Genomic DNA, 14,146 nt, shown 5'->3' on the forward strand with positions numbered 1-14,146 from the left:
GTCAAGGACGCGGAGGGTGAGTAATGGAGATCACAACAACATAGCTTATACTAGACAGTAAGGTGCGTTAGGCGAATTGTGTAGCAATTATGTAGGGTGATGTGAACACTGACGGCAATGGCTGCCGCTCCCGCATCTCCCGCTGCAAAGCAGTTCATAACGGGCATGTTCGATCGGGATACTCGTTGAGATATCACACCGGGTACCAGCGAGTGTCACTGACAGGCGAACAGAGTTTAAACCCGACAGGGGGCAAGGCTGTGTGAGTTGGTTGACAGAGAGCTAAACCTAAGATTTTCATTCAGTCTTGGCTTGTTGACAAGATATGTACCAACTTCCAGGCCAGGGATCTGATCGCCGAGGTGCTCTTCGTGAAACCCCCACTTCTTCTTCTTCTTCCTTTCGCCATGGGCTGCAATCGAGGGTGTCCAACTTGGATCCACGTCGGTATCCAGCTGCCGTCACTGTACGTCAGATCTTTTTCAACCTAAAACAAGGGCCGTTTTATTCTTTTCTTTTTCTCTCTCTCTTTGTCGAAGAATTCTCCCGGGGTTGGATTTGTGTCTTTTCTGATTTCTATATATAGTGCATCCCCCTTTCAATACTTAAGAGTACTAGTACCTTGCTCAGAAGGGACGGAGATTTATTGCAATAATTTCCATCTTTCTGTAATTAGAGCATTTTTTGGGTTGCTAATATTCACGAGATCAGGTGCAGAATCAGTACAGTACAGTACAGCAAGCGTGCCCCTCCCAGGAGGTGTGACATGAAAACCAGGAAATCACAGGTACCTAAACTCACCAGCTCATGCGAATGAGAAGGCGTAGTGGCTGAATATGATTGGTGTGACTACCTATTAATATGCAAGATCCATTGCCCCGTGCATATGACATCTCAGGTCGTCGCCTAGGGGGGGTAAGAGGGGAAAAGTTGACGTGCCGTCATCAAGAGATGGTAAAAAAAAAAAAAAAGGTGTTGATTAATATCGGATAACACTCGGGAGCTGGGCTGCCACATAGGGTTTCGGAGTGCGAATATGACAACATTAATCAGAGAGATCGTTTGACATTGGCCCTACACCACGAGGGATTCCTCGCCCCAAACTTCGGGTTGCCTGATCGATGGATCAGCCGAACTTTAAGGTCCATATTTTAAAGGACAACCACAGGAATTGCATGAGATGACAGGGACCCGACTGGACTCAAGGATGGGCCATTTGTCACCCTTATCTTAGTAAGTAACATAACTTTACTAGCGAGACGTTAACCGGTTGTGGAAGCCGGAAAGGAGTCGATGTAACGAACGAACGAACGGAGTACCTGCGTGGGACAGTTCCCGATATGGTTCCAGTTCAGTTCATCGAGCGATGCGACCAGGCCCACGAGGCCTTCTTGAGGGCGAAGCTGAAAAATGGAGTTGTGATGGAGATGAAATAATGAAAGTAGGATCCTTAGCGCGCGGGTTCAACTTGGTTCACCACTCACAGGGTCATGGCGTGCTCCACTGGCATAGACGATCGGAAAGCCGCCCATCAGACAGACCCGAGCCATTGGTTCTTCTTGTTGGGAGATTGCGGTTAGGCTGTGACACGATTACAGTACATGGTACTGGGAAAGAGTTCGGTGGATGTCACTTGTCAAAAGCCTGACTTTCCCGGGCAAGGATCGACCTCATGCATGTGCGCTAATCCGCTCCCTTTGGCATATTCATGCCTGAGGAATACAAGTCATGTCGTCGCCCCCCAATCATGCGTCACATATCAGACTCTGTAACACTTCTCGAGTCATTTGTCCAGGAGTAATGGCCTGTCGGTCCAGAGGGGGTTATTTTTCTTTGTTCTTCATCCCCTGTTTCATTACTCTCCCAGATCTGGAACCCGTCTGTCAGCCCCATGTCAATGCCGAGACTGGATTTGAAAACCTAGGTAACAATTTGTCCGGGTGGATGGATCTAGGGTTAGTCAAAAACTTAGCAAGATCAGCCTGGCTCGGCATGTCTCCGTCAATTCAAATCCGATCCCAAAGGATTTAGGAAGATATTAAGCAAGGTTTTAGTTGATGGTAATAATTTCCGGACTGTTATCTCAAAAGAGGTTCGCCCACTTACTCGAGACGGTAGAAACCCCGGAAGCATACTTTGGTTCAACCAGAGAAACGGAAATTGAATCCTCAATAGTTTTATTTTTATTTTTTTCAACCACTCGGTTGATCAATCAACAAATAAGCTTCAGCCGAACAATGCCGCCAGTCATATTCCTGGTCTGAAAGGAGCAGCCCTCGTGGCTAGGTACAAAGTAAAGTTAGGTAGATTTTCGCTCATTATGGATGATTTGTCAAAATCTTTGACATGACCAGGAACAGACACGTAGCTCTTGAAAGCAGCTACAATAATGCAGACAGGCAGTTTGGGGAATCGATCTCCTTCTTAGAATATTGCCCTGGTTGACCTCACTTTCCTTTTCAGAGAGTATATGTGTAGACCTCGTTAGGTTCCAGGAGCAATGAGCCCTCTCAGTAGTACGAAGATACTGATATATGTCCGAGAGTTGTGAATGGCTTCTTTTACCAATCATAACTGCAGGTGACGTACGAGACTGTGTCAAGGGGAATCGCGAACAGGCCAACGCCACTGGGGAGGGAGGGGTCTCGCACCAATACTTTTCTACCAACACACGGAGGAAGAGAAAACCCCTTTGAAAAAATCCCTACCCTCTGGGTTTAGCGTGCCGCTCCCTATCGCCAGACAAAGATCGTGCAGGGATGGAACAAGGGCGGCGATCAATGCTCGATCTCGCAGCCCCAACCAGAGATTGCATTCCCCCGTCACCGTCTGACGCCCATAATGAGGAACCTTGTGGTAGAGGCTCTAGACCCATTGGTTGGTGGATTCTGGTTATATTTTTACCTCCCAATACGAGTTACGGAGTCGGCAGGGAACCATTAGTGCTATCGATATACGTAAACCTCTAAACCGCCTTGAGAAGTTTGTGGCTGACTTCTCCATATTGTGGCGCAGGCTTTCGATGGGACCTGCCACCAAGTCACGATGGACGGAAGTGGCCGGCTGCGGCTGGAATTTGTCATTGCACGGTCTGGCGTGTCACTAGTCAGTCTCTCTCACATTTTGACTCTACTAGTTCCGGGGGCCTGCTCTGGTTCTGGGTTTTGGCGGTGGGCTCCAGTGGACCCTCCGCCCATATCGATCTTTTTCCGTCCTGTCACCGAGCATTTTCATAGGATAACCAAAACAGGTGGCTGTCCCTCGCCTTTTTCTCTTTTTTCCCTCGTCTCCGTTTCTCCTTAATGGTTCTCCTTGTACCGAGGACGAAGTCGCCATGTGGGATGGCGTTCGTCTCAGATCTCGGATCCGAATCGTTGTTTACCATGGTAAAATGAAGTTTGTCCACTGCCGGAGATTTCGAAACTCTCCTGGGACATACTGACATCATCCAGGCTATCAACTGTCTCACACGAGCCCACGAGTCCCGTAATCGATTGAAAATTTCCGAAGTTTCCCCAATATCTGTATTACTATCTTTCGATAGTGTGAGACTCTATTGCATAGTCTCAAACCTAGCTCTCCAACTTGTTACCCACAGATGTCCCCCTCGCTTCTCAATGCTTTCTAGAACAGTGGGGTAGTAGTAGCCTTTGGTGCGACATTGCGAGTATCTGGGTAGCGTTTACGAACAGTAGTTCATCGCACTCCGTATACATCCGCGGATGATCGACGGGTGATTACCTTGCAGGAGCGTTGTCCGGCTACCTTCCTAACTCAGTAATAGCCTTCGCCCCATGTCCTTACGATATACTTTGTTCTATTGTATGTTCGGCATATCCTAACCCTGAGCACTATTGACAATCTAGTGATCCGAATGGCGAAATCTGCCCGGTTGATTGTATTAAGGTTCGAGATGATCTGCCATGTGGTTTGAACAAAGAAAAATCTTTCTGTTCCTGTGTAAGCAATGGTCGCGATGACCAATCATTGCAGATTGTGTAAAGATCAAACTTTTCAAATGTGTGACGATACTACTAGTACTAGTAGTAGAGCACAGTAGTAAAAGACAGGAGCCAAAAATGAAAATAAAAATAAAAATAAAACCCTGACAACCTCCGCTACTCCGATGTCATACTTTGGGTCAGGGGTAGAAAATGCTCAAGTTTTTCACCTGCAACAGTTTCCAGGTTTTGCTTCCTCTTCGGTACCTCGTACGTTTGGTTCTTGTTCTATCATGAAACTCCTCCTTACGAACAATCCCCATCTGACAATCTTTGTAGCCACGTGTTTTTGCAAATCCCATATCGAAATAGTACATCTCCCATAGTTCTCTGTGGAGTTTCCGACATGTTACGCGACAAAACCATAAGATCCACGCGAAGTTCGGTTCCAGGCATCGGTAGTCCCCATAAGCCTTACTAATTCCATCAGTAAGGGGATTGGATCGTGTCTTCTTGGTAATATGTACGACAATGAGCACTCACATGAAAGATGCAGTAGCGAAGCTCGCTTCGAGGTTTGCTGCCTATCTTAATCATGGAGCCAATAACCCACCTGCATACAGAGCAGGAGGTGGCGATTTATTCCTATGTGGATCACGATGCTGTCGAAGTAGGATCTCACGACAACTTATACTCTTAGAAGTCGCGTATTATCATTCATACACGGGATCATTTCAGTCCGCTGTACGGAGCACATCGCATCGCCTCTGCATGCGATATCAACCTGGGGCTGGAATTAGGTTGTCTCATGACCGACTGTGCCATGGTCCTACTCTCCATTCCAGGCCATATCAAACGACGAAACCATGCGCAGCAGCATTAGCGACTTGTCGTGCATGATACATACAATCTAAGCTCCAGCGACATATTGTCCAACGCTCAAAAACATCCCGTTTTCAAATACTCAAAACACTAATGTAGGTTCTATCTTTCTAAATAAGGATTCCTTGTAGTGCGAAGGTACCTTATTGATGGCTTCAAAAGGTGACTTTCTATGCCCCAGGTTCCTAGGGGGCGAATTGAAGTAGCATACCTGAGAAGGGTTTACTATTTACATATGTCTTCTATAAGTCGCAATACTTGCAGGAAATAGCTACCTCTATCTACGGTGGTTTCATAAATGCGTTACCCTAGTTTGATATGTTACCGTGTCGTGTCTCATTGCCCCCCCCATCCCCTACCTGCTCTGTTCCTATCACAATTAAGTACCTTTAATTCCTCCAATATCCCATCTATGGGTGCTCCCTTGCCTCGATCTAGGTTATCTTAAGACATACGATAGCAGAGCAGATCGCTATCTTTGCAGGGAGAAACATACTACGCCACTCGGCTCCTTAATCTGATAGTCGGAAATCACTCATGCACTATTGTCATGGAATAGGGTGAAAGGCGAAAAAGTATTCCAAATATGTATTTATTGTAGGTCTACAGAGGTGGAGAAACAGATCCGTAATTGCTTGTTACCTTTGTCTTTAGTGTGAATGGAAGAGCTTCGAAAGCCTGCAACTCGTCGTCATGTTGTACCAATGGCTAAAGGACACATAGCAAACAACACTACTAGCTTTGACAAGGGGCTCAGGGTACTAATGATGGTGCTAAAAATGTAACGCTCCGAATACCAGAACGTATGTTGTCCAAGCTGCGTATTAAATTTGCTCGACACGTAGCTTTGGCTCTAGGTAAAGGCGTCCTCTGCTAGTTTGTCCATCGTTCCCAGTTGGATTGGTCAATGCGGAAATACGGAGTAGAAATATCTGGCCTAGTGTATTCAAAGGCGGAATCTGTTTGATTCTGTCATGGGACTTGTCAATAGGATAGAATGCTACCATATACTAGATCTTATGTCTACCATGGCAAAATGATATCTGAGAAGCGAACAACTTGTTGGATTCTGCCTTGCTTAATATATATAGCTTTGTTGAACAACTCACAGTGCATATTCCATAGCTCAAGTCAACAGAGTTATTTGCAACATTACTCACTAAGCATTGGTCTGCTATCATGCTGTTTAACAGTCTGTTCGTAAGTTAGTACTCTATGTTATTATTGCCAGTTAAACATTTATGCAAAACTTGTGTGCCACAACTCGACATAGATGCAAATAACAAGGCGAACGTTCCAAACCTAGAGATAGTAGCATCCAGAGCTCAGTTGATACATGATAATTATCTACTCATATCGCTATGTAGGTTTTAATCTCCAGGAAATTGGTATGTACGTCCTTGTCCTTCTTACTTCGGACTTCTATTCTAAGAGGACAAGGTCATATCTCCGAGAACATTAATGATATAGCTTTTCATATGCTACTGCGATACTTTATATACTCGATATCTTCAGAAAGCCATTGATACCCACGCTCAAGGGGTATGTCATACATCCACAGAGCTTCCGCGTCCTTCTCTGTCAGTAAGCCTGAGCCTATCTACAAGCCCAGTAGACCAGTTCTTATCTTTGGGCCAGGTCACTCGCAGTTATCTGAGTAGGGTAGCATTTGACACAATTCAAGAAGTGGCAGGAGTGGCGTGTGGCATCTATAATATTAGGTGAACTTCGTTCGGTCACCGTACACCGTACACCTGGAATAATCGACATATAAGCACACACCTACGTGTAGAGCATTAATCTTGGATTATTGTGCGGCTATCAAACATAGGCTGGGGCTTGCCATGATCAATATGGCTTTGGGTAGCTATTGAACTATTGGAAAGCGGGCTGCGCAAGTCTACTAGATATCAGAAAGGTAGGAATGTTCTGGTAGCGTGAGCCCGGTATACGTACAGAGAGAATTGAACACAAAGTCTGATACTTTTAGCAACTATGACGGCGTGCCTAGGTAATTTGTCTGCAGTGCAACTCGTTAGCTGTCGAAATTCTAGGCAGGGTTCCCTGGCCAACAGCCAAATTACCATGGACATGGAGGGCAATCTATGTCGTATGGTCCCGAATAGATGTTTATATTATTCTCGCGAGAGAATCTTTGTTTAATTGAATAGTGTAGGAACAGTGGACTAGACCGAGCTGGAGCCAAGTGATGACGCATGTTTTTCAATGTTAATCAGTAGCCATTAATGATTAGTTCCAGGATGAGGATGAACAACGAGCCAGATGACTACTGTGATATTATCTCTCTATATCATTTTTGTCTTGATACATAGTGTACTCCTTTCCTATGGTGATATGCAGCCGCTATTACCGAGCCCCAGGGGTATAGATGTTCCAACCACAAAGCGAACTGCTTGCAAAGGATAGAATATACAACCGAGGTCTTGGTACATTCAGGCCTCCTCCATGATGCCGGGTACCTCATGTGGGAACTCAGACGTGTATAGAGTGGAGCTATGAATGAAGAAAAAGGGCCTACAGGGCTGATCTATCTTCGCAACATTCCCACCGGTACGTACACCAATGTACTGGAGCCGGTATGGTGACCAAATGTCATGCTAGATGCCCAGTTAGCGCATGCTGTCTGCTCAATTTCATGGAAGGAATTCAAAAATGTTCTTATCTGGATGTCAGCTATAACTATGAGTTCTTGAAAGTCCAATCTTGGGAAAACTCCTGAGCGCTGTTCCATCCTGAGAAGCCTTCAACTAGAATGTCAAATATCAGACATGGGTCTTCTTGCTGTGTGCCTCTCCAATGTTACATTTTCGATCGATCGGTGTCTAGAGGAACAAGACCGGTCAACACCGCTGACTTCCAAAAGAAACAGGGAGAAATCAAGCAAATCTGCTAGATGTTCGCAACGGTGGGGTATCTCCTGTAAGTGTAAGCAGTGCTGCCTGAGTGAGTCTGTTCTGATGGCATAAGGACGCTACTCCACGGGAGCATCACGAACCTGTTATGTAATAAGAGCGCCAAAGGGAACCACCAAGACTCCTTCGCTTTGCCACTTTTATACCTGTGACTCAGGTTGGAGGACATTCGTAATGACCTAATATATTCGAACTACCTATTTCATTGAGAGGATCACCAACCGGGACGATCTAGGGCGTCCTGCGGCATTCTCAATCAATCAGCTTCGAGATCAAAGCTCAAATCAGGCTGGTTGATCGACAGCTCAGAAGTACTGATTCAAGCGAGCATGACCCCCTGCCATAAGCTGTATAGTGATGTCAGTTGAGGGGAAACCAGGGTCGTTTCTCCGCAATGAATACATGGCGCATACAATCTCCAAATTGCTGATGCGACGGAAGTTCGACTAGTGTCTCGGAGATATAAATGCCATGGAACGTAGTTTCTTAAAGTTTAAACCATTAGTCATGTCTCAGTGAAAATGGTCATTCTAGACGATGTATAATGTTGAGCACATGCAGCAACAGGGCTGAAACGCTCTATCAATCAAACCTGGGGTTAGCTCAATATACTCAATTTTTCTGTGTCATGGAATGGAACGTTACCCCAAGAGCGCTTGGCAATCTGTAATCACTAGGAGTCAAAGTGGGAGCAGGTATCCATCTGTGAAGTTGTGACAGAAGCTTGGGAGATACCATTAGAGAGGTACGGAGGCTCATGCCTGAGGAAGAAATGCAGGGAAACATGGTGCGGAATCATGTGCGCCGTGGTTGTTCTTCCATGGACGTGCTGTGCTGCATCACGCTTCATCACTTCATTATCCTTGCGCCCCTCCCCCCACCTAATTTCATCAATGCGACCAGTCCTATCTAGATAGACTTGCCTTTAGCACAAAAAGAACACGGCCAGGTATGCCTTATGGCTTCTGATTCTTTGGGTTTCCGATGAGTCTCCAGCTCGTCCTATGGCACCCGACACCCGCGAAGATACCAACGCGCGGTTCACTTATCCGAAAATGATTCTAGGGCTAGAATGGACCTACATCCGAGCGACCCGTGCTCCTCGCCGAATAGTATGACCGAGAAAGGATCCCTACGGCGTGAAGTCAAAACGGTGCTTGATTCCGTGATATATTAGAACCGCGATTTAACGCACTAGTCATTAGCGCAGAAATTATTATCCTCGTCTTCGCTCCTGTGAAATTTTCCGAAAGCAGAAAAGGATGGCGAAACTAGCAAAGATTGACACATAATTTCCTCCCTCCAACTAATCAGTTAATATAGATAGATGCAGGTACGATATTGTGATACTTGATAAGAATGGCGATTGCAGACTACGGGCTACGTTTGGATTTCGGGGATATCCGAATAATCCACATCCGGGTCGTCAATGATATGATATCTTCCTAGTCGCCCATAATGCAGAATTCTGATTCGGCATCCTGGCAAATGTTTATTACTGATGGTTCAAAAGCGTCGCCCAATGATAACATGTGAGACACGTTATATCCGATGCAACCGTTCTATCAAGCCGGTGGAGTCCTCGACTGCTTCAATCGCCAATGGTGCAGATCAGGTCCTCGTACTGAACCGTGTCCAAACCACAAACGGGATTAGCCTGAACGGGGACCTGCTTGGCATGAACAACGCACGATCGAGGATTGGCTGTGAATCGATCATCCGCTAAGAAAGGGCCCAGTTCGTGCCTTTTACGTTACACCCTTGGCGTACGCTATCCTCGAGTACCTTGACCTGATGTGGTTGGCGAAATTTCGGTAGCATGTGAAGAAACTGGGGCAAGATAAATGAATGTGCGTCTTTTTTCCCCCCCTCAACACCCCTCCGGCTAACATGGCTGGGACGAATGCGCTTTGTTCCTGAAAGGGTCTAATGCCGGAGAAATTGCGGTTTGGCGTGGCACTAAAATTGCTTGACACACTAAACTTCTTGAACGTCGAGTCGTTAAGGGAGGAGAGGCCAAGTTGGTCAGCAACGGTCAGATCACCGAATGTTGCCGGAGATTGAAGGGCTCTGAAAGGTTGCATCACCTCCGCTCATCAATACAGTCAAACAGTGTTAGCTCAAAGTTTGATTCTACGTTCCACATTCTCGATGGGCGGCGGTGAGTACCGCTGAGAAGGTATACCCCAAGCCAAGCTCCACAACAACGGGTGGATGGCCACTTCAACTCTGCGGTTGGAATATCCGAAATCCCAGCCTTAATAGCACTACAGTCATTAATTAATATAGTGGTTCCGCTTTTGTGCAGGGATGCAAATCCCTGACAAGAAGCAGATGACTTGGGATGAATTGTAGAGAGCCACTCCTCAACGGCCGTGCCTGACGAGCATCAGACCAGCGGTCAAGGGTATCGCGAACAGAACTGCAGCAATGCCCTGATTTTGTTGGCTAAGAAACCTAAGTGCGGGTGGCAGAACACTATCATGCCACTATGCAAGAACCAGGAACAAGCCCGTGGGTAACCGTTGGGCCAGGGGATCAAGGTTGCATTGCAGGATTGGCTGTTTGAAGTAAAGAAAAAAATCTTCAAGCAAAAGCCAGTTTATACGGGTTTATAAGGCAATCGCGCGTATCCTATTGCCTATGCTTCGAAGGATCTGATATCTCATGATCTGCGTGATCGGCTTTCCTCCTATCTTAGATCACCCGGGCTTCTTCAAATCAGCAACGACGCTCAGACATGTCCCTGAGAGGTGATCCGGATCATACACGAGAGAACGCGGAAGAGACAAATTAAGGATGAGCGAAAAAAAAAAAAAAAAACGGTTGTTCCTGAATCATAACGAATGAGCAAAGGTCAGACACACCTTCTACTTTGGGGGTGTATGCCCGATCGCAATCTTCAACCCGCCATGATAAGAGACACGCTATCGACAAATCACCGGAGGTCACGATTAGTGACAGTCCTTAGCTAATTTCAGGTCGGCGTCAACCTTAGCAACCCAATCCAACCCCCTCATGGAAGCGGGACTCCCTATGGAACCGGCTTACATCGGAGGCGCAGCTGCAATGGCGCACGTCAATCAACCCCTCTCTTGTTGCAGTTCCTAGTACGCCAAACCACCCTTTCTATTCTTCTAGAAACAGCACCCTAGGGACTCGGATCTGCACGGATTGGCTGAAATGCTCCGATTAGTTCGCATTTACCCCAGGTCAAAATGGATAATCAATCTAAGGAGCCTATTTCGTCAGCTGCCTGTGAGCTAGCACAATCTCCTCTTCACGCCCGGCCGTGGGCTGTTAAAAGGGTCAATTCCCTCCCCACCTGTGTGGATTCTCAATGATTTGCACGGGACCTGACTTGGTTTCCACAATTTTTCTTGTTCTCAGCTTGTTTTGCCCGCCGATTATTCATTTCATCAACGCGACAAGCTACATCCGTAGTCTGATGTCATGACTAGAACTACTGTTGAACCTATCAAATATGAGGCTCCTTCGTGGGAGCACAAGAGCGTGCATGTGTCCGACGACCATAGAAGAATCATCCCTAATGTCGGCGACGACGCGACGCGCCCAAAGGGCCGTATTCGACGTTCAATGACCGCTTGTAATACTTGCCGCAAGCTTAAAACTCGATGCGATCTTGATCCACGAGGGCATGCATGCCGGCGGTGTTTATCTTTAAGGTCGGGTGCCACCGCTATCCACTTTACCGAATCTCTTACGTCAAATTGGGGGATCCCATGTCCTGCCAAGACCAAATAAGCCTTCCTTGGGTACTAATGTTTCTATAGAATCGACTGTCAGCTCCCTGAGACAAGTGAGCGCTTTCAAGACAGTACTCCAATGTGGTCAGACGCAACGACAGCTATCCCCTCCATTGAAGAGCGTCTCACTTCCCTCGAGAGGAGTATGAGAGAGATGACCGGCATGCTCCGGCAAATTTTGAATCAATCACCAAGCGTCTCTAATATCTCTGTACCTCCATTGGCTCGGAGTGTTCATACGGAAGACACAGCCTCCGTTGAAGGAAGCTCGTTCGGCCCTTTCCTACCTAAGCCCGTTCGGTTAATTCAGGACCTCCAATCTGAGTTCTTTGGGGAGACAAACCGCCTTCCTGTTGAATCCCCTTTCTTGGGCAACAGCTTTGAGAAGGGTATCTTAGATTCTAAGCTATCTCTCAAGTTGGTACAGCTGTATGATCACTCATCGCATCCATCTGCCTCTATAGCTGCTAATGCTTGAGCTAGATTTGTGGATAATTTCGGTCCTTTAGTGTCCATAAATAATCAGTCCGACTTCCACAATGAGATGAGGAAAACCGATTCATTACTATATAGCACTGCCTGTCTGCTAGCCTCCCGATATGTGCCAGGCATACCAACACCGATTCTCCATGCCATGAACCTCCAGGTTCGCCATAAGGCAGTCAATCTGTTGTGGGAGAAACCGCCTTTGAAGTACGAATCACTCCAGGCACTCGCCCTTCTTTGTCTATGGCCAGCGGCAGGCCAGAAGGAATTTCCCATAGATGGCTGGTTACTGAGCGGGACTGCAATCAACCATGCCCTCGTCTCCTTTGACTTCCTCAATCATGTGCCTTCAGAGCTTCTCATTGACAACGACATGGCCGCTCAGTTGCGACTCTGGAACGCTTTCTGCTTGACACAGTTACAGTAGGTACAACATCTCAGGTTTTACTCAACCCTGCTAATGCAGCAATAGTTTCGCTGTTGGCAACGCACGTCCATTCCATTTACCACAGAGATATCTTGATTATTGCCCACGACTTCTCGAGCATCCCGCTGCAACGGTTGAGGATGGCAAGGTCGTAGCAGAGATTCAGCTGTACTTGATCACTTTGCGACTCCAAGCCAACGAACAACGCATGCGATTCGCGGATGTTGAGTACGAAGAGATTGAACGGTGGAAGGTTGAATGGGCTCATCTCCTTGGTAAGGCTAAGCTATGAGAACCAATCTCATATAAATGCTAACCATCTAATAGCTGGTGATGAAAATTCAACATTTGAGCTTAGTCTGTGGTTTTGTCAGATCCTCTTGCACCGGACAGCAATGAGGTTCCAGGCGGAGTCCGAAAGACTCACATCGGAAATTCTCCAGGGGTCGCGCTTGATCATCTCGAAATTCCTGCAACTCCGATTCGTCACCGCACTGAGAGTGGTTGATCAGGCATACTTCATCGTCGGTTATGCCGCTCTAAATCTTTGCGACTTCAACTTCCTCGACCCACTCATCGACCAGATCCAGATGTTTCTGCTGCATCTGTCGCCAAACGAAGACCACATCGCATACCGGTTTTCGTGCATGATAGCCGAGTTCAAGCGTCGGTGTGCCGAATGCAACGACCCTTGCAGCGCAGTCGATGGTTCTCAGTGCTCGTTCGGAGATGCCCGGAAGATGAGCCTGGAACAGGTACAATTCGTGCCACCCCTGGTGGATAGCATGATTGAAGGATATGGCGCTTTGGAACAGCTGATCCCTGAGGTCATGCCACAGTCATTTCCGGAAAATGTCATTAGTGGCATGGCTGTGACCGAAGCCATCCCTGTGGGATCGGCGCCATACTAACAGCTTTTCGATACCGTAATAATAGTATAACGAAAATGGTGTTGAGGACGGTTTGGGCCGGGTGGGTTACATGGTCTGGCGCGTATTTAATATTGGATATACGATACTTCTCCCGTACCTTAATTCAAATTACCCTTTTCCTTCAAATTTGGAGAGCCCTTACTGTATTGGTACGTGTAGCCCTGGTCAGCAGTACACATACTTTTTGTCTGGTAACTCTTCCCCTTCCCCTTCTCTCTCGACCTCGGCCTATGTATGAGGCACTTAACGGCATGGGCAACAAATGGGAGAAGTGATACGTCACCAAAATTGAATCTAATGTCCTATTACGCTTGACATAGACTTGAAGGCTTATAGCTTTACGAGAGGATATGCTTAGATAACATAAACCAAGACCTAAAATAGATGATATACTCTAATAATTGTATTCAATTATATCATGTCGTCCATCATTAATTCGCCATTCCTATTCCTTTCTCCCCATTCCATTTTCAACTCATAGTCGCAAGCAGCTACCACATCGAACCCCTTGACATGCTAAGCAAATCCATAGCGTCCCTGTCTCTAGATGAACTCACAGCTCGAGTCAAGCCAAAGAGAACCACAGCAGTCCCAAAACTCCCAAGTTTGAATGCAACCCCCACGGCGCTAGGTGTCTTACCTATCTCGCAAGTGGATATCCCTACAAGAATCAGTGGATTGACGTTTTGTCGGAATTAAGCTTATCTAAGGTTGTATTGAATGTGGATAGTAGGTACTTGGTAGGGAGGGGGGTGTCTCATATTGGGTTTGGTTTGTT

The 14,146-nt window shown here is 46.7% G+C and overlaps 1 protein-coding gene across 1 annotated transcript; it reads left to right on the plus strand.

Moving 5' to 3' along the window:
* Window positions 1-11,209: 11,209 nt before the first annotated feature.
* On the plus strand, window positions 11,210-13,347 carry ABOM_009205 (Zn(II)2Cys6 transcription factor; the record flags this gene model as incomplete). The annotated part of the gene is made up of 5 exons (XM_022536333.1): window positions 11,210-11,481; window positions 11,551-11,952; window positions 12,007-12,432; window positions 12,482-12,711; window positions 12,764-13,347. The coding sequence occupies 5 exons, from the start codon at window positions 11,210-11,212 to the stop codon at window positions 13,345-13,347; spliced, it is 1,914 nt and encodes a 637-aa protein (XP_022386800.1).
* Between the last annotated feature and the right edge of the window lie 799 nt (window positions 13,348-14,146).

Source organism: Aspergillus bombycis (genome assembly GCF_001792695.1).
Source record: "Aspergillus bombycis strain NRRL26010 chromosome Unknown contig00077, whole genome shotgun sequence".
In the NCBI taxonomy this organism is placed as follows: domain Eukaryota; kingdom Fungi; phylum Ascomycota; class Eurotiomycetes; order Eurotiales; family Aspergillaceae; genus Aspergillus; species Aspergillus bombycis.